Genomic DNA, 20948 nt, shown 5'->3' with positions numbered 1-20948 from the left:
AAAGCTGCCTCTTTATTTTGCTGGTGCTAGAGGCAGAATTCAGCACCAGTGTTTGAGGGCATCCTGCAAATGGGCAAAACAGCAGGCGCACTAGCTAGCTGGCTAATGAAATGGCTTTGGAAGCTGGTTGTCAGTGTTGTGCTAGGTCATTTATGCTACTCGTGTCTCCAGATTTCAGGTTCTGGTACCTGGGAAGCTGTGGTAGATGAGCATTAGTGAACGTACGTTTTATAGTTACATGCCAGTAAGGAAGCTTAGAAATTTCACCAGGTAACTCAGACAGAAGCCGTAGGTTTCTCAGAGTGGATACAGTGAAAATTACGGTCAAATGAGTTATTGCTGAAAGAAAGGGAGGTGAAGATAATGTATCTTGAACTTTACTCCAACCTACAGAGCGGACGCTTTCCTAATGGCTCGTTTGCCCCACTGTGTATGTAGAAAGTTAGGCACGTTCCAAAGCAGTGCTTGTTTCTCTTTCTCTTCACATAGGCATGGTGATATGTTGTTCCTCTTCCCCTCGAGCCCTGCTGGCTCTTCCTCTGAGAACATGGACACCTCTATCTCCCAAGGGCTGTTGCGCCCCTTGGGGGTCCCTCACTTGGTGGAAGATGAGATCGACCAGTACCTAATCAAACAGGATGGGAAGATTTACAGGAATCGAGACCAGCAACTGTAAGTACTACTGTGCTTTCTAACTAGATTCTGTAGTGCTGACCTCATGCTTGGTGGTGGTTAACATTTACAATAATGTCCAGTAGGAAACTGATAACCAGTAAGTGTGTTAAACGAACAGCCTTCCTTCTAAACCATACACCGCTCATTGCCCCCCCCCCCCACTTCTTTGGAAATATGCACAAGGAAAAATAGATTTTGCTGTTATCCTAGAAAGTTAAATCTGGGCTCTGGCAAGCCAAGGGTGCAAGCAGATTCCAAACCGTAGGGCCTTTGCCAAGAAGGACCTGCTGACAGCCACAACCTGTTTAAACCAAGGTGGCTCCAGCTGAAGTGCCTCTGATGATGATCTCTATTCCCAATCCCTTTACGGCTATACAGATTAAAGTCAGCACCTTGACTTCTGTTTAGAAATGTACTGGTAGTTAGTGCAGAGTGCAGAACAATTCTGGAATATGCTCCCAGTGTGACACCTGCCTAATAAGCAGCGGGCTGCGTTCTGAAGTAGCTTCTGTTTCCATATGGTTTGTGTGTATTTCCTGTAGTGTGTGTTACATTAATCCAGGCTTGAGGTGACAGGCATAGATAAACTGTGGCATAGTCTGGACCCCACATGAAAGCCACAAATGGAAAAAAATCCCTTTTAGCCAAGGCTGCTACCTAGGCATTCAGGAATAACAGAGGATCTTGGTTGCAATGGATCATGCACGCCTTTGGTCAGGTGCTCTGGTTGTTCCCCCAGCCCACTAATGTTCCCCCTCATGCTCAGATTAAGCCACCACAGCTATCCCTTGTTACAAGATACCTGTGTGCTTGGGGGGGGCTTGTACTTGCTGGGAACCTTTGTCATCTGAGGTCCAGCATTCTTTATAAAGGCAAAATGACAAGAGTCAAAGGAGTGTGTGGAAGTGTTGTTTACCGGCTAGCCCAGGGGACTGGGAGTCAGGACTCCTGGACACGATGCCTAGCTCCCTTCCTGGTCACTGCAATAATTTCTTGTGCCCTCTGTTTACCCTTCTATAAAATGAGGATATCTGCTTAGCTCACGGGAAAGTTGAGACATAGTGTTTATAAAGTGTGTTTAGATAATCCTAGCCCTTATATATAGTGCTTATCAGTAGATCTCAAAGTGCTTTACAAAGGAGGTACCTTTATCCCCATTTTACAAATGGGGAAACAGAGGCATGTGGCAGGAAGTGACTTGCTCAAGGTCACTCAGCAAGCCAGTGTCAGACCTGGGAATAAAACCCATGTCTCCTGAGTCCCAGTCCAATGCTTTGTCTGCTAGACCATACTGCCTCCTGGTTTTGACTGAGAGGCGCTCTGGATGAGCAATGTAGTATTTGTTCCCATAAAAATAAACATTCAGGTATTTTAATAATGCCTTAAATGTAAACACACCTTAACAAAATGTTCTCAGGCCGGGTGGTCACACAGCATTAATTGGGGAAAAGATATGGCAATAATTGCCAACACTGATTACTATTTTCACTTACCCTCAGACTTGGGACTAGATCCCTCTTTGTGAAGTAACTTCTCAGAGGTGTTGAGCAAAGATTTAAAGATGAGCAGGACTTTTTTAACCTGAATGCCCCACCCGGCCCTGTTATGTTGTCTTCCCATATGGTTTGATCTTTAGTGCTGCAGCAGAAGGGAAGATCAGAAAGGCGTAGCCTTTAAATGGAAAATATTGTCTAACCTTTTCGAGCGGATGATAAATGAGGGAAATGGCACATTAATCTTCAAACAAGAAAGGCAAAACTCTTCACTTCTTGGTTTAAAAAAACCCCAAACCAAAACCTGGGTTTAATGTGACCACATTTTTCAAGAGAAGAAAGGTATTCTTAGCAGGGAGTCAAAGCACAATGACAGATATTTCTGATGATAAAAAATGTATGTCCAGGGTTGTGTTTGTGGCTGCGTATCAATCTAAACTTGATGGGAGGCTGGCATTCTGCTGAGTGCATTAGCAGCCTGTAGTGGTCCTTTAACGTGGGAGATAATGTTCATACAAGCTTATTAAAAGCAGTGCTGCACTGGCTCCCATCCATATCCTCCTAGTGAGAGCCAACAGCCATGTTCATCTGCTGGGGTTTGCTCTTAAGAACCAGTACTGACCAGTTCTTAATGCCCTAACAGAGCTCCTGTGGGTTCTAAGGAGATCACCTCAAAAGGGGATTTTTCCTTGTCTTAACTTTTTGGCCCAACAGGATTTTATCAGTTAGATAAGGGCATATTTCACTGTGTTCCAAGAGCATCCTTATGTAACTGATAAAGGATGAGTGTGTTGGTCCTCATTTCTTTAAAGTAATGCAGCCTCCCCCTTCCTCTCCCCCCCCCCCCCAACACCGTAAAGCATTGTATATCTGAGTTGAAACACTGCCCTGAATCAGAGTTCTACAAATTCAAGGATTATAATCTGAAGCCTGTGCATAGAGCTGTTTAACTAGTGGAACAGGTGTGTTAAGAATGTCTGATTGTGACCTCAGACTTGTAGGTTAAATCCAAGATCTTGCTCCCAATGTATGTGAAATTATTTTTGATTCCCTCCTCTCCCCCATGTTCTATCTCACAGTGTACCAGTAGATGCTCATGGCCCAAATGATTATCCAAACATTCGAAATCTCTACACTATACAAAGAGTGTAAAGTCTGGCATAGAGTATCTTTCCCATTATTAAATGTGATCTTTTGTTTCTCTTCACACAGATGTCGACATGGCCCTTTGGGTAAATGTGTGCATTGTGTACCACTAGAGGTAAGGAGTCAAACTACACACTTTAACCATCACTTATTTATGTTACTTTCTGAAGTTAAACTTCTTTCTCTAAACTCTCTGTACCTGCTTAAACACTTTTTGAAGCTTTGTAATGGTAGCAGTTCTGAGAGGCAAACTCCTTATGTGTTACCTAAGGCCTCCCGTTCACACCAACAATAGCTAAAGAAACAAAGTTCGTCCTTTGGCTATAATGCTGACCTAGGATTTATCATGATTCATAGGATCATAGAATATCAGGCTTGGAAGGGACCTCAGGAGGTCATCTAGTCCAACCCCCTGCTCTAAGCAGGACCAATCCTGAATTTTTGCCCCAGATCCCTGAATGGCCCTGAAAGGATTGATATCCCTCCCCCCCAGGGCATTTGTTTTTCTTCAGTAATGAATTTATCAGAAAATACTTTTAAAAGCCCAGGCAAACTTTTGTGTGAGAGGTTTTATCTTCTCTCTTCACTTTCACTCTGGATCTCTGTGCCTCTCCTTGCATTCATTTCACTCTCCTTTCCCCTCCCCCATACGGATCTCAGTGCTTCTCCTCAGATTTCTACTGCACCCTATTTAGATTGAAAACAACCATAATGACAACAGATACTCTCAACTGTTTCCCTGGTGCATGCAGAAATGGTTCCCCCCAAAAGCCTACCCAAGTGAGTGTGGTCTCTTCCACCCCATGAGTTCCGAACATTCTTTATTAGGTTGTTTGATCAGCTGGTCTTTTTATTTGTCATTATTTTAAAAGCCTTGTGCCTTTGAGGCTAGCTGTGATTTGTGGAGAAAATCTGTGTTTTGAGCAAGTATGAAGCAATATTAAAAATAGTGTGAAGTCCCAGTGGTTCTGTCACATGAAACAGGAACTGCCATGAAAAAAAGCCCAGAGTTTCTTGATTGTTTCCACGCCGGGAGCCAGTGGAAAGTTGAATTTAGAACACTCATTTGTTCAGTGATCAATGTATTATCAGACAGGTGTCTGACCTGGCTCTCCTTTGTGTGGGTTTTTTGGCAGCCTTTTGATGAAGATTATTTAAACCATCTGGAACCTCCTGTGAAGCATATGTCATTCCATGCCTACATCAGGAAGCTGACCGGAGGAGCAGACAAGTAAGAAACTCACTGCAATTAAGGGAACCTTGTAGCTACAACAAAGTACACAAACCTTGCATGAGTGTTGTTGGTAATAGCTATTATACGGTAACCCTGGGGGATATGAATCCTAAGAAGTAGCTTCACTTTAAACTGTGGCAAGGTAATTGCTTACAAGCAGCATTGCTGAAGTTGGGAGGAAGATCAGGTAGAAGGAAGAAAGGGCACAGTATGATCAAGAAGCCAGGAGTCGACCTTAGGGCGGGATGGACAGTGCTTTGGTGGATCAGAAGAGCTTTTAGACAAAATCCACTTCTACTTTTCAGTTAAGTACTAAGATTTGTAGAAAATCAAAGCTCAGATTCCCTTGGGGCCTAGATCCCCTCTGCCACGGACTCCCTGTGTGACTTCAGGAAAGACTCTTTGCCTCAGTTCTCTGTCTGCAAAATGCGGGTGACAGCACTTCCCTCCCTCACAGTGGGTTGTGAGGATAAACTCGTTACTAGTTTGGGTACCTAGATAACAGTCGTTATGAGGCCCAGGTACGTACCTTAGGCGGAGGAGGTGCCGAACATACTATGTACTTCTCTCACTCAAATAGCCACTGGATGTCAAATGCAAACCTATGGCTGCAAAGCAAGGCCACAAACTGACGTGGTCAGCAGCATTCTGTGCAGGACAGGTCTCTTTCCCTGGAGCTAAGGGCTGGGAACCCATCAGTATTATAGCATGCCTTTCCTTTAAAGAGGAAACAAGTGGAACCTTCCCCTCATACTGTGGGGAGGTTGTCTTGCTGAAACGAAACTTTCAAGCATGGATTCTTTCATTTTAAGAGAACTCCAGCTTGCACAAAATTTTGTGCACATAAAAGGAAACTAATTTTGGTCGTGCCGTGTAACACGTTCCTTCCCATGTGCAATATAAACTGTTTAAACTACAGCCAAATGACTTTTATCTGCATTTCTGACACTTTTGCTGGAGCCACCAGTTTACTGGAAAGTTGTCCAGTAGTTGGAGCAGAAGGGCTAGGACTCCTGACTTCCATTGCTAGTTCTGCTACTGAATTACTGTGTGACTTTGGACAAGTTGCAGTATCCTATAGAGGTGCACAATGTCTGTTCTGTGCCTTGCTGCTTGACTTGCTCGATCCTGTCTAGGAGGCAGAAGGTATTCTAATATGCTAAAGAAAACCCACCTTTCTTCTGATCTTATTCAGGGGGAAGTTCGTTGCACTGGAAAACATCAGCTGCAAGATTAAATCTGGATGTGAGGGGCATCCTCCCTGGCCAGAAGGCATTTGCACCAAGTGTCAGCCGAGTGCTATCACTCTCAACAGACAGGTGAGTCTTGGCATTGACTGTGCTGAGGTCTCTTTGTTCTCTACACAGAGAAGCTGTTATTTACCTTTTTTATTTCTGAACGGGAGAAAACATCCAGGAGAACAGCCATCTTGGTGTTTGGGAGCCTTTGCATATTGTCAGTTGCTAGGGAAATGGCTGGTTAATGTCTTTCGCTGCTGCAGAGAGAGACTCTGAAATGTGCTGGGTTCAGTAATTTCCCCATAGTGCAGAGGAGATCTGCATGGACCTGAACTGGGATGGTGCTTCTCAACTCTTCGCCCACATGGGACCCGAAAAACCACTTGCAACTTCCTGTTGCAACCCATTGAAATTCCATCGTGTTTTGCAGTCAGAAAGGATTGTGGGATTATTGGCCTAGCAAGAAGCCAGAACTGATTTTGGGCGCTGGGTATTCTGAGTGCTTTCCCCTCACCCTGCCTGCACTGTGTTCTGCTCTGGTGGGCAGGGATGTGTGGTGCAGCAGCAGGAGCTTGGAGCAGGGAGGGATAGAGCAGTCGTGGGAAGGAGGAGTCAGGGAGCAAGCTAGCTGCCCCTTCCCTCCCCTTGCTCCAGTAGGATTCTGACTCTTTTTCCTTAATTGTTGGGGGACACCCCAGGCAGGTCTGGAGAGACATAAGTGGACTGGAAGCAGGCAAGCTAGTTGATTATATTGGTCTGGAATCAGGGCGTTGGCCTAAAGCACTCTTGTTTTCTATCTAACAGAAATACAGGCACGTTGACAACATAATGTTTGAGAACCACACGCTTGCCGATCGCTTCCTCGACTTCTGGAGAAAGACAGGGAACCAGCATTTTGGGTACTTATATGGACGATATACAGAGCACAAGGACATCCCTCTGGGTATCAGGGCTGAGGTAGCTGCCATCTATGAACCTCCACAGGTAAAAATAACTCAGCAGAAGAATGTCGTAGCTTTATTTCTGAAAGATGGCAATCAGGGACTGGGGAACCCACTTTGTTCAGGACATCACGTGATGTTTCCTGCAGTAGATCCTAAAGGGAAACTATCAAGATAAATATCATATATTGTGAGTAAATGTCTGTGTTAATAGTGACATCTTAGATTATTACCACTGAAATTACCACTCAGATTTGCTTTTCACTGTTTGTGTTATATGATTTTTAGTTGCCGAAGCACAGGGAAGTGCAAAAGGAAACAAAGTGCAAGTGACTTCCTTAGAATGGGTTTGGCTTTCAAGTTCTCTGTGAAATTTTTTGGGTTGCAAAGGCTTCAGTGGGGAATGTTTGTTTCAAAACATGCTCATAGAAATATTTCTGTTGCCCTCAAATGTTGTAAAAAGTCTACAAAACCAACGTTTTGGGTCAATATTGCATTGTTTCTCTTTATTAGATAAGAATCGGTCATATAGAAATCTACTGTAGCTATGTGGGGGTGGGTAGGTCTGTTTGGAGCAGAATACCTCAAGTTTTAACTTTACACTGTCTTGGTAGCCTGCATTTTAGACGAGAGTAAATTAGGGTTTGATTTTACCTGACACTGGCTCTCTTTCTGCCGTTATCGTTTCAAGCTCTGTCAAGTTTGATGATGAGCCGGCCAGCACCTTGATGCAGACTGTTCCCGTGCACTACCTTGACCCCCACTTTCATATTTTAACTTCTACTGTGGTGTTTTGCGTCTTTTGGTTGTAAACGTAAAAGTTGTAAAAGTCACTAGGTGGCGCTAGTCACTGCCTAAGAACCCTTCCGGCCTTATCTTTAAAGGGTTGGACCTCAGCCTGTTTTAGTGAAACCAAATACATAAAATAGATTTTAATATAACTGAATCAGACCTTAACAAGCTGAAGCTGTGTGCGTTGAATGATGTAATTGACAATGTCTAGTGCTATAGAGAGACAAGTGGGGAAGGGAATTTCTTTTATTGGACTAACTTCTGTTGGTGAGAGACAAGCCTTCAAGCTACACAGAGCTCTTCCCCAGGTCTGAGTAGCTCAAAAGCTTGTCTCTCACCAACAGAAGCTGGTCCAGTAAAGGATATTCCCTCCCCCACCTTGTCTCTCTCGTATCCTGGGATCAGCACGCCTACAACAACACTGTATAGTAGTGTCGAGTATGAATAGTACCTCAGGAGAGCAGTGTGCGAGGGCATTCAAAAATCTTAGGCTGTGATTTTTAAGTGCCTGACTTCCCACTGATTTAGAATGGAACTGAGCAGCCAGATTTAGCCTTCGTCTACATTACCACTTTTGTCGGTCAAGGTTGTGAAAAAACACCCCCCCGACTGACATAGGTTTCACTGGCAAAAACATAGCCACCGCTGCTCATTGGGAGTGGTTTAGTTACGCTGTCAGGAGCGCTTTCTCCTGCCAGCAAAGAGCAGCTACACAGGAGACCTTACAGTGGCGCAGCTGTGCCTCTGTAAGGTCCATAGTGTAGACGTAGTCTTAGTCTCTCTAGCAATGTTAAGACTAGCAAAGGGTATTGGAGGTATCTCCTTGTATAGTTGCTCACTGAAGGGCTGCATTATACACAAGGCTTCATCATGTAACATGGCGTCTGCAAGTAAGGGTACAAAAATGTGAAGCTGGAGTGGTATTTAACTTCTCTTTTTAAGGACGAAAAAGCCCGCTAGGGTTATAATGAAAAGCAGCAGGTGTTATATTTCTGTCAAGCCACAAGTGCCTTCAAGTCATGTTTAAAAATCTCCTTGAAATCCACACAATCGAGGAAGCTGAGTGTTAAAACTTTGGCATCTGCATCAGTTTCAATATTGCAACATAGAAAGAGAGATAAAGCCTGCCGTGCCCAAAGACAGATTTTTAGATCAAGTTTGACTCTTCACGTCCCGTCTATTGTGAATTCAAATTGTATGTGTTTAGTGTGTGATAGGCATAGTATGTATATGTACACACCCTACTGAGGGAGGTATGGAGCATGAATTTCATTAATCCTGATATTTGTCATTGGATTCACTAGGAGTAAAGTCACAGTCAGTACTGAAAGTATCATTCAGCTCTTTGAGAATTGATTACTGCATGCGCATGTGAATAGCCTTTCAAGCCTTTAACAACTCTGCTGGTTTTATTAAATGCCAGCACAGCCAAGCCCAGCTTGTTTGCACAGTGTCATTATAAGCCCTTTATAGGGACACACAAAAGCATTGGAAGCCAGTGCAGCTTGTAGTGTCTTTTCCAGCACCACGATGGTGTGTAAGGTAAAAGCGAGGAAGCGTCCTCCACTGTCCTGGAGAGAGAAAACTCTGCTCTTCTGTCTGACAGAGCATCTCAGCCCCGCTCCTCCCCAGCCCAAAACCCAACAACAAAAACTCCTGCCTTTGAAAGCACATCCAGATGGCTGAATCTTGTTTTCCAGAGCTGAGAGGAAAGCCTGAGTGTGCTCTTGGATTCACCAAGATCCTTCCTATGTGCTACTCTAACATTTGAACAAACACAACATGAGCCTAGACTTGCCAAGTCGAACAGGGATACAGAAAAATGGTCTCCTCTATGCCTTTCTCTAGAAGTGCTCCGAGACCATAGCGATGGGTTCAATGTGTAATTGTCTATATAGAGCCCCTTTGTTCTTGCTTTGCAGACTAAGCCTCAGGACTCCTGTGAGGTGGGCATAAACTGGCTTTCCCAGGGTCCTCACAAGTCAGTGGCAGAGCTGGGAATGGAACTCAGTAGCTGAGTTCCCAGCCCCCTGCCTCACCTACTAGACAATCTCTCTTGAAATGGTCAGAATGATAGAAACTGGTTTGCTCTGGATTTTGAATGTTCTGTTTTATGAGCCAGTTCTGTTGTTTGCTTACAGATTGGCACACAGAACAGCCTGGAGCTCCTAGAAGATCCGAAAGCCGAGGTTGTGGATGAGATTGCTGCAAAACTTGGCCTGAGAAAGGTAGGAAAATGTTCCTGGCTAACATGTGTCTGGGACAAGGGGTTCTTGGGTCTCTCTCTGCAGCAGTGACTCCTCTCACATCGGTTCTCCCTGGCTTGATGGGGTTAAATTAAGGCTGGGCACATTTTGAAATCTAGCTTATGTTTACTTGGGGCCAATAGCTCTTATGCTTCCAAGTGTTAAAGTAAAATAAGAATTTTTCTCTGTGCATAAATACTGAGCAGTACAGCAGGGCTGTTCCACTCAACTCAGCAGTCCTCTGTCTTGAATGACATCAAAGGGATTAGAAGAGTATCAAAGGGATAAGAAGAGTAGTTGAAACCAAACTTCTCCTTGCTTTCCCCTCAGATGAACACATTCTGTAACATCTCTGGCAGGTGCTAATTTGGCATAGTTGTGGTTTGCGTTTTCTTGCGGGTTTTATTCTTTCTTTGAGATGTTGTGTGGAGTTTTTTTTGCTCAGGATTCCAGCTATCAAAACCACAGTGCCTGTTTCTCAGTATTCATTTGGGGCTATATGTGGCAAGAATTATCTTGTGTACAATTTAGATGTGGAGTTCAGCTTTTAGTCCTTTATGTCTCTTGTATCTGCAACCTGTCAGTGATTTAATCAAGACACATGGATTTCAGTGTCCTCTGTATGCAGATGACTTTCAGATCTATATTTAATTTTCCAGGCTGTCTGAGGGTATCACTCACAATGCCATGCTACCACTAAGTATTGAATGTTCTGAGATTTTCTGATGTTGAATATTTTCAAGCTGGAGGTCTTGCTCAGAGGCAGGAGTACTCACACGTCTGTGGTCAGCTCTCTTGCTCTCTCAAGATAAAATCTGTGTCTTACTGCCAGTGTCTGAAGCAAGGAATCTGTGGATGTTATTTGACTCCAGTTTTTTCTTTGTTCCTCACATTGGTTCTGTTAAAATCACCAGGGTTAAAAATTACTGTTACTGACTGTTGGCTGCAGATCTGCGGTGCATGCTCCATCTGTTTCATGGCCTCCCTGCGAGTAGCAGCATTTCTTAGTTGAACGGCTTGATATTGGAGAAGTGAGTTGCAAGGGAGGATTTGAATAAAGAGTATATCTGTAGTATATGAGCAGTGAAAAGGTATGAATAAATTGCTTCTCTGAGCAGAGCAGGCTGGGATTGGGGCTACTTTAGAATTGAGTGGGAAATGTTAGCTTTATGTTAACGAGTGACTACTAGTGTCAGAAAATGAAATCACTGAGACATGGTGTCATCTCCGGGTGTTGCTGATGCTGTTTCATTCTGAATATTGCACAGCAAATGGCTTTTTGCTGTGGGGGAGGTGAAGGAAGGCCTGGAGCCTCCGGGTTTTTCCATGAAAAAATTCCCCAGCAAGACATAAAGAACTGCAAGTCCCCTCCGCTGGCTAGTTGACATTACAGATGTGTAAGTTGTGTTCAGATGAGCACGACGCATCTGGGAGAGTCATTTCCGTCGGGTGCTGCACAGCAGGCCCTCACAGGGAGGCTGGAGGAACATCTCGTACGAGTGAAAGAGACTGCCTTTTAAAAAAAAAGGTGGGGGGTTGTTTTGTTTCAATTCAAAGGTTGGCTGGATATTTACGGATCTGGTCTCTGAAGATACACGGAAGGGGACTGTTCGATACAGCAGAAACAAGGTGAGAAGCAAGAGCATCAGTAATTACTTTCTGTATTTATTGTTGTTTATAGAGCATCATAAATGCAGGCTCCGCCCAGCAGAATCCTGCCCTGAAGAGCTGAAACGGATGACACAAGTCTAGCCAATGCAGTGTAGGGTGGGGTGTGTATGTTGGAATTACATTGTTTCATGGTGCACCTGGCTCTTCAGAGGCATTTGAAGGAGTAGCAGTGTGATCAGTGAATGCTGATTGGGAGCCCACCACAAGCATATGAAGCAGTACAAAGTCTCCTTCCCCCACTCCTGAGACAGAAAGATTAGTTAAGAGACACTTTGGCAGAGTGTAGGGAGCAGGAGCAGGTTCACGTAAGGGGTGAGACTTTGGTGAGCAAATCAGAATTGCATCTTCTGGAGACTGCATTGCTGTCTAAATAAACCTCAGAGTGCTTAAAGTGTAATATTTGCATGGTGCTTTTTATCTTCAACCTTCCTGTCTCCTTGTGATGTGTCAATATTATCTCCATCTCCCAGATGGAGAAACTGAGGCACTGGGAGGGGAAATGATTTACAGGACAGAACCAGGATTAGGACTCTGGCCTAGTCCCCTGTATTCAGTCCTTTATGCCCTATGTTAGTAGTATTCCAGGCACAGCTCTCACAGATGCTGTACTCAGAAGCATATTTTTAGCAGGGCACCCTCAATGGCAGCCCAGTGAAATGGAGGTGGGGCACATCTCATCTTGCCGTGTTTTGGTTTTGTTTTTCCCTAGGACACGTATTTTTTAAGTGCAGAAGAGTGCATCACTGCTGGAAACTTTCAGAACCGGCATCCCAACATATGTCGCCTGTCTCCAGATGGTCACTTTGGATCCAAATTTGTCACTGTTATGGCTACAGGTATCAACTGGCACAGAGTTGCCCTTAAACCCTCGTTTCCCCTGGGATTCTCTCTTGTGGTCACCCCAAAGGAACATGCACTTCTTCCCCATCAAGCTACAGGCTGTCCTGACCACCTGAAATCTTTCAAACTGTCTCCCATCAGTCCTAGTAACAAGTTTTAGGTCATTCTCAAACCCATCAAGTACAATAGATTTCCCTTACTCCATGTTTCCCTAGGCCCCTTTAATGCTGTTAGGACCAATGGAGTGTACACCCCCACCCACACGCTCTCTTACTTCACCTCCATAGAATTTTCAACCAGGAGTGAAAAGAATTAGTATTAACAACAAATACCATATGGTGAAAGGGTGACGGCCTGTTTGTTTCTTAAACGTTACAACCTCTCTTAAAAACGTGCTCTTGAGATTCCACAAAAAACAGCAGCCCGAGTCCCTGGCTAGGGGGTATGGACTTGTGGAACTCGAGACCCGATTCATAAAACAGATTTCAACCAGTTGAATGCAACTGTGCTCGGGGAGGCACTTCTCTCTCAAGTGCCCTATCTCTTTTTTAGTTACTTGGAGCTAATAGAATTATAATACCTAGTGCTTGCATCACGTGCCACATCTTCAGAGCATTGTGCACTCAGTAACCGTGCGTCTCTCCAGTGAGGTATAGAATGAGTATTGACGCATTAAGAACTGAGACCCAGAGATGGTGACTGGCCATGGGCTGCCAAGCCAGGACTTGAACTCAGGAGTTCTTTACTCCCTGTCCAGTACTCAGTCCGTTAGTCCATGCTAATTAACCTCTTCTACGTTTAGCTCCATAGGAAGAGTGGAAGAGGCCAGAGTACCAGATAGAGCACTGCTGTGCATGAGAAGTGGCTTTGACTTCCCCGCTCTTGCGACCCAGCAGCGGCGATGTATTCTAGACAATTTGGGGAACACCATTCTCTAGCTCCCAAAGGTCTTATGTACAGGCCCCGTAAGCTGAAGCGATGGAGGCTGCAGTACTGGGACACAAGAATTTTGGGGTCTTGAAAGTTACTTGTGATGGTTCACTGTAAAGCCAGGCACCGTTAATTCCCTCAAGTATCCATCAGTGAGAAACAGATACTAGAAAAAACCTTCAAAGTGAAATTCGGAATCTTCCTAAGCGTGTGAAATGTTTTTGTTAACTAAATAAAATATGTAAAGTAAAGCATCTTGCAGGCTTCTGTCACATGAGATTTTTACAGAGACCCTCTGAAGAGTACAGTAGAATACTCTGATACATATGGCCAATTCATGGAGGCATTGGCATGTGCTGGGGAAATTACAGCCTTAAAAGTTCAATCTGCCATTCGGTTCCAAGATGACACAGATGTTTTTGTTTAAGGTTTCCCTGAACCAGGTTCTGGGGGTCTATTTTAAACAATGAAAAAAGCATGAATTCCAATGTAAAGAACCAAAGTGCAATATTATATTGCCTCCTCTGAGCCCCAAGCTTTATAGATGTTTCTGGGGCCTTTTTCAGTAAAAGGTCCATGTGATCAGACAGCTGCCTCACACATTCCGGGCTGCTAAACACATTCATCTTTTCTTACAAGATAAATGTGTATATCCCTTTTTAAACAAGGTGTTTTACTGAGGAAATGGTGGTTCACTTTGTTCAGGCCTTCCTCGTGTCTTGGCCCACGTTTCATTTCTGGGAGTGTTTGCCCCAGAGCAGAGTGAGACGAAGGCTAGAAATCAGAGGCTAGGAAATGAATGTTTCCTTTTCTGATCATCTGGTCCAGATAATTTCCCATCACGTTTCTGTACAAGCACTTGGTTTGTTCTTTGTATGCAGTATAAATGTAAATGTGCGGTTTGCACCATCAACATTGCCTTTTTAAGATCCCCTGCATGGATTAATTTCACTTCACAGCGTCCTGCTTCACAGATTAGCAACAGACTCTTACCATTTATATGTGCCTAATTTTCTCTCTGATATCTCATCATGTTCTAGTAGCGGACAGCCTGCTGATGCTTAAACTAGCCAAATTAAAGCACTGATTTTGTGATCCATGACAAAGCCACCTGAAGCTAGTGTCTTGGCTTCTGGTTGTGTGTGTCAGAATTCCCCTGACCCATCCATTCCTGGCTGAGAAAATGCTATGCTTTTGCACATAGCCATGTTTGCCAGGTGATCAACCTAAGTTGTTGTAGCCTGGAATTTGTTGTGTAGATCTTAATTCCTAGTGCACAGAAATAAAACAGGACAGTAGGAACTATATTGTTGGTTTTAATTTTGAAGAGTTTTTCTGATGAAGAGGGAGGCTTGCAAGGCACCAAGGTTGAAATCTTGGCCTAATTAAATAAATGGCAAAACGCCCATTGACTTCAGTCCTGCCAGGGTTTCACCCCAGAAATTGAAACCATTAGTTTAGCTATGAAAATGCTCTTGAAGCAGGGTGCAGCATAAAGTAAATATAGGACATTTATGGGAATGCCTGTTTAAAAGTACTTCCTAATATAGAAAACCATGGACACAACTTGCATTAATATCTAAAGCCAATGTCATGTTTAATCTGGCTGTTTAAACCATAATGCTGTCCAGGGGTGACTTACAAAAATAAATCAATTCCTCCACTGGAGTGGTTTAAAAGTTACTTTCTATTCTAGGTGGTCCCGACAACCAGGTCCACTTTGAGGGTTACCAAGTCTCTAATCAGTGCATGGCACTGGTACGGGATGAGTGCCTGCTGCCGTGCCGGGATGCACCAGAGCTCGGCTACGCGAAGGAGTCCAGCAGTGAGCAATATGTGCCTGACGTATTCTACAAGGTAAGGGTTATGACTAAAGATAACAGCCAAAGTGTGTGTGAGAGAGAGCAGGAGGGGTAGTTCTGCTGAGGGTCTGGAACTCGATGTATCCAACTCAGTGACAGGACGCTTTGAGGTTTTGAACTATTTTCGGTAGTAACCGTTCACGGCATGTCCACAGGAAGCAATTGTGTAAGCTTAATTTCCTCCTCCTAAAAGTGCTGTTAAGGTTTCCAGTGCAGTAGTAGGCATTGGCTATCTAGCCTATAAATGAGGTCTGCAGTGATGCACATAGGGCCTGTAGCAGGCACTCTGAATTAACCACATCTTCTGTGTTTATTGGCAGTGGCTGCCACGCTTCTCTGTTGACTTTTAATCCCCTGCTGAGTGTATTTGCTTCCTCCTCTCCCCAATTACATTTACACACACTGTGCACTGAAGCAAAGTGAGGCACCAAGTTAAAGCTGCAATAAAAGCAGGTTCCTAACGAGATGGTGAGAATTTACTGTATGTAATACTTTTATAAGACACCTACAGAACAGCATCAGGCACTCTACGATAACACACTGAGCAGGAAAATGGAAAATAAGGCCCAGTCTGCCCAAATAGAGCCGCCAACCAGAGGAGAGAGAGACCGCACATACCCCAACCGAAGGGGAACAGTAGCCTGCAAGTACAAAAGCAGGGAAGGGAAGGGGTTAGTAGACTTTAAAAAAAAAAAAAAAAAAGCAGGGATGGGAATACATAAGGACGGCCACTCTGGGTCAGACCAATGGTCCATCGAACCCAGTATCCCGTCTCTGACAGTGGCCAGTGCCAGAGCTTTCAGGGGAGTGTACAGAATAGCCGTTCTGGAGATAGCCACCTCTGTCTTCCCCTCTCAGCTTCTGGCAGTCAAAGGTTGAGGGTCACCCCCAAGCATGGGGTTGCATCCCTGACCATGCTGGCTAATAGCCACTGATGCACCTATTCTCCATGAACTTATCTAGTTCTTTTTTGAACGCAGTTATACTTTTGGCTTTCACAGCATCCCCTGGGAATGAATTCCACAGCCCTGGCTTTTCTCTCTCTGGTGGTGCAGTTAGTGCCTGGTATTAGGTCCTTTCTCTTGGGTCACATGATAAGCCTCAGAAGCCCCTCCTGATGCACAGTGGACTCAACCCACTTTCAGAGCAGGAATCTTCAAGAGGGTTAGGCCGTCAGAACCGTACGTGCAGTGTGGCATGCAGAAGCTCTGTCAGTAACTGGACTACTGCATGTTTGGATTCTGTAGCTTTTGTTAGAGATGAGTATTCACTTTAGACATTTGTTCCGAGAGTTTTTCAAACCTCTTGCCTCTCCAGAATTGGGCTGGAAAAGTAAGAATAGGATCTCGGTGAGAATAATGGTGCTGCTTCTCAGAAATCCTGCTTGCTGTGTTTTGGTGCTTCACGAACAAGGATGGAGAAAATGAAGTTAACAGAGATACTTGCCAAGGAATTGGCCATCCATCATCCAAGCCAGCTATCTCATCTTTGTTTATATCTGATGTTTGTGATCTGGTCTGCTTGTGACACTTCTTCCTGTCATATTTGAGACTGTTCGTTAAGTGTAGGCTAGGCCAGGCTGCCTTGTTTGGCGCTGTTAAAATGAGGGCAGCGTACACCATTAGCAAATCTTGCAGAAATACTTTTGTGTGCCCCAAAGTGGTGCTGAGTGAAGATCAGGAAACTGCTGATTAGTGAGTTGCTCTGCACGGTTTTTTCCTGTCAATACCACGCTATTGGCTTGCCCTGATGCCACCTGAAATTCCAAAACACCTTCCAGCCACATCTCTTCATCGCTCTAGCGTCTTTCCCCATTTATGGTGCTTGTAAAGTGTGTTCTCACCAATGAAGCTGATTCTAAGTCCATTCTAAGTCCAACAGCATACAGGCAATTCCCAAAGGGTGCCCAAATGGCCAACTGAAGGTCTCCCTGGCACCTTGTCGGAGGCCATGGGCTGTGCCTAATTTGAATAAATAAAGCTGGTGCAGTTGCGCTTGTCTTGAAAGTGAAGGTGCAGCTCCTGCTGACTGCCGATCCCTGCATGCAGTATTCTATCTCAGAAAGCAACGACTCAGCTCAGGTCACGGAGGAGCATTGCACTGGCCACAGCCCATGTCTCCACGTCCAGAGGCATTGCAGAATGCTGTGTGCTGACGTTCAGAGTCGCAAGAAGCCAGTGTATGTTCCAGCAGGTTCGAAACTCTACTTTTTAATCTGAAGCAATGGAGGTAAACGAAGTGATCACAGATTACTCCAGCATTCTGTGGAAATTTCCATAGAATCATAGAATCATAGAATATCAGGGTTGGAAGGGACCCCAGAAGGTCATCTAGTCCAACCCCCTGCTCAAAGCAGGACCAATTCCCAGTTAAATCATCCCAGCCAGGGCTTTGTCAAGCCTGACCTTAAAAACCTCTAAGGAAGGAGATTCTACCACCTCCCTAGGTAACGCATTCCAGTGTTTCACCGCCCTCTTAGTGAAAAAGTTTTTCCTAATATCCAATCTAAACCTCCCCCACTGCAACTTGAGACCATTACTCCTCGTTCTGTCATCTGCTACCATTGAGAACAGTCTAGAGCCATCCTCTTTGGAACCCCCTTTCAGGTAGTTGAAAGCAGCTATCAAATCCCCCCTCATTCTTCTCTTCTGCAGGCTAAACAATCCCAGCTCCCTCAGCCTCTCCTCATAACTCATGTGTTCCAGTCCCCTAATCATTTTTGTTGCCCTTCGCTGGACTCTCTCCAATTTATCCACATCCTTCTTGAAGTGTGGGGCCCAAAACTGGACACAGTACTCCAGATGAGGCCTCACCAATGTCGAATAGAGGGGAACGATCACGTCCCTCGATCTGCTCGCTATGCCCCTACTTATACATCCCAAAATGCCATTGGCCTTCTTGGCAACAAGGGCACACTGCTGACTCATATCCAGCTTCTCGTCCACTGTCACCCCTAGGTCCTTTTCTGCAGAACTGCTGCCTAGCCATTCGGTCCCTAGTCTGTAGCTGTGCATTGGGTTCTTCCGTCCTAAGTGCAGGACCCTGCACTTATCCTTATTGAACCTCATCAGATTCCTTTTGGCCCAATCTTCCAATTGGTCTAGGTCCTTCTGTATCCTATCCCTCCCCTCCAGCGTATCTACCACTCCTCCCAGTTTAGTATCATCCGCAAATTTGCTGAGAGTGCAATCCACACCATCCTCCAGATCATTTATGAAGATATTGAATAAAACCGGCCCCAGGACCGACCCCTGGGGCACTCCACTTGATACCGGCTGCCAACTAGACATGGAGCCATTGATCACTACCCGTTGAGCCCGACAATTTAGCCAGCTTTCTACCCACCTTATGGTGCATTCATCCAGCCCATACTTCCTTAACTTGCTGACAAGAATACTATGGGAGACCGTGTCAAAAGCTTTGCTAAAGTCAAGAAACAATACATCCACTGCTTTCCCTTCATCCACAGAACCAGTAATCTCATCATAAAAGGCGATTAGATTAGTCAGGCATGACCTTCCCTTGGTGAATCCATGCTGGCTGTTCCTGATCACTTTCCTCTCATGCAAGTGCTTCAGGATTGATTCTTTGAGGACCTGCTCCATGATTTTTCCAGGGACTGAGGTGAGGCTGACTGGCCTGTAGTTCCCAGGATCTTCCTTCTTCCCTTTTTTAAAGATTGGCACTACATTAGCCTTTTTCCAGTCATCCGGGACTTCCCCGGTTCGCCACGAGTTTTCAAAGATAATGGCCAGTGGCTCTGCAATCACAGCCGCCAATTCCTTCAGCACTCTCGGATGCAACTCGTCCGGCCCCATGGACTTGTGCACGTCCAGCTTTTCTAAATAGTCCCTAACCGCCTCTATCTCCACAGAGGGCTGGCCATCTCTTCCGCATTTTGTGATGCCCAGCGCAGCAGTCTGGGAGCTGACCTTGTTAGTGAAAACAGAGGCAAAAAAAGCATTGAGTACATTAGCTTTTTCCACATCCTCTGTCACTAGGTTGCCTCCCTCATTCAGTAAGGGGCCCACACATTCCTTGGCTTTCTTCTTGTTGCCAACATACCTGAAGAAACCCTTCTTGTTACTCTTGACATCTCTGGCTAGCTGCAGCTCCAGGTGCGATTTGGCCCTCCTGATAACATTCCTACATGCCCGAGCAATATTTTTATACTCTTCCCTGGTCATATGTCCAACCTTCCACTTCTTGTAAGCTTCTTTTTTATGTTTAAGATCCGCTAGGATTTCACCATTAAGCCAAGTTGGTCGCCTGCCATATTTACTATTCTTTCGACTCATCGGGATGGTTTGTCCCTGTAACCTCAACAGGGATTCCTTGAAATACAGCCAGCTCTCCTGGACTCCTTTCCCCTTCAAGTTAGTCCCCCAGGGGATCCTGGCCATCCGTTCCCTGAGGGAGTCGAAGTCTGCTTTCCTGAAGTCCAGGGTCCGTATCCTGCTGCTTACCTTTGTTCCCTGCGTCAGGATCCTGAACTCAACCAACTCATGGTCACTGCCTCCCAGATTCCCATCCACTTTTGCTTCCCCCACTAATTCTACCCGGTTTGTGAGCAGCAGGTCAAGAAAAGCACCCCCCCTAGTTGGCTCCTCTAGCACTTGCGCCAGGAAATTGTCCCCTACGCTTTCCAAAAACTTCCTGGATTGTCTATGCACCGCTGTATTGCTCTCCCAGCAGATATCAGGAAAATTAAAGTCACCCATGAGAATCAGGGCATGCGATCTAGTAGCTTCCGTGAGCTGCCGGAAGAAAGCCTCATCCACCTCATCCCCCTGGTCCGGTGGTCTATAGCAGACTCCCACCACTACATCACTCTTGTTGCACACACTTCTAAACTTAATCCAGAGACACTCAGGTTTTTCTGCAGTTTCGTACCGGAGCTCTGAGCAGTCATACTGCTCCCTTACATACAGTGCTACTCCCCCACCTTTTCTGCCCTGCCTGTCCTTCCTGAACAGTTTATAACCATCCATGACAGTACTCCAGTCATATGAGTTATCCCACCAAGTCTCTGTTATTCCGATTACGTCATAGTTCCTTGACATCACCAGGACCTCCAGTTCTCCCTGCTTGTTTCCAAGGCTTTGTGCATTTGTATATAAGCACTTGAGATAACCTGTTGATCGCCCCTCATTGCCAGTATGAGGCAGGAGCCCTCCCCTCACAGACATTTTAGACAGACATGAACCAGTGATTCATTGGGTCAGTCTTCAGAGTATTTCAAATGTTTTATAACTCCTACCCATAATTGTCTTTTTCGTTATGTGCTTCAGGAAGGCTTGAGGGGCGCGCTGGTGGGTGTAGTTGTCCTTTGAATTCAAACATGTTTGGCTCTAGTACCTTGACTTTTTCTGGAACATTTTTAAACTGATGGGAAGCTTAGTCACTTCTGGTTTTAAAGACCATTTGGGTCTCATTAAATGCAAAAAGGCCTGAGGTCAGAGACACTACCTCATAGTCACTGGGTGTGTGACAGCAAGCTTGGCGAAGCATTGCTTATGCATTTTGTTGGGAGCAAGAGTCCTGAGTAGATTTGGCCTTGCAGTGAGAAGACAAAGATGGTTAGTAATGTAACACCCTGGCCACACCTGTCAGCATGATAGCAGGAGCATTGCTCAAGCACTGTGGTCACCAGACAATGTCCAGCTTGATAATTAGTCTGTCTACCTTTACGCTTCAGCCTTTTGCTTCCTGCCCTAAGCTGTCGTGCAGGATTGCTGTGGGCTCTTAAGCAGCTGCCACATTTCACCTCGGTTGACTGTTTCACTGGTGAGCAAGAATAATTCATATATGTAGTGTGTGTATCAGCTTGAAAAGCACTTTAGGGTGAAAGGGGCAATATTAATGTAAGTTTATTGTGAC

At 45.0% G+C, this 20948-nt stretch overlaps 1 protein-coding gene across 1 annotated transcript in view; it reads left to right on the top strand.

Annotated features, from left to right (window-relative positions):
* NPLOC4 (NPL4 homolog, ubiquitin recognition factor) overlaps positions 1-20948 on the top strand; it is a 45159-nt gene that overhangs the window by 8542 nt on the left and 15669 nt on the right. Inside the window, exons 4-12 of the mRNA XM_073312048.2 lie at positions 490-672; positions 3381-3429; positions 4451-4545; positions 5744-5867; positions 6591-6770; positions 9661-9747; positions 11323-11394; positions 12146-12272; positions 14903-15063. Coding sequence (XP_073168149.1) covers positions 490-672; positions 3381-3429; positions 4451-4545; positions 5744-5867; positions 6591-6770; positions 9661-9747; positions 11323-11394; positions 12146-12272; positions 14903-15063 — 1078 coding nt within the window. The remainder of the gene's footprint in view (positions 1-489; positions 673-3380; positions 3430-4450; positions 4546-5743; positions 5868-6590; positions 6771-9660; positions 9748-11322; positions 11395-12145; positions 12273-14902; positions 15064-20948) is intronic.

Source organism: Lepidochelys kempii, chromosome 14, assembly GCF_965140285.1.
Source record: "Lepidochelys kempii isolate rLepKem1 chromosome 14, rLepKem1.hap1, whole genome shotgun sequence".
Taxonomy (NCBI): Eukaryota; Metazoa; Chordata; order Testudines; family Cheloniidae; genus Lepidochelys; species Lepidochelys kempii.
The sequence above is the reverse complement of the archived record's forward strand: the minus strand, read 5'-3'. Positions and strand labels throughout refer to the sequence as shown.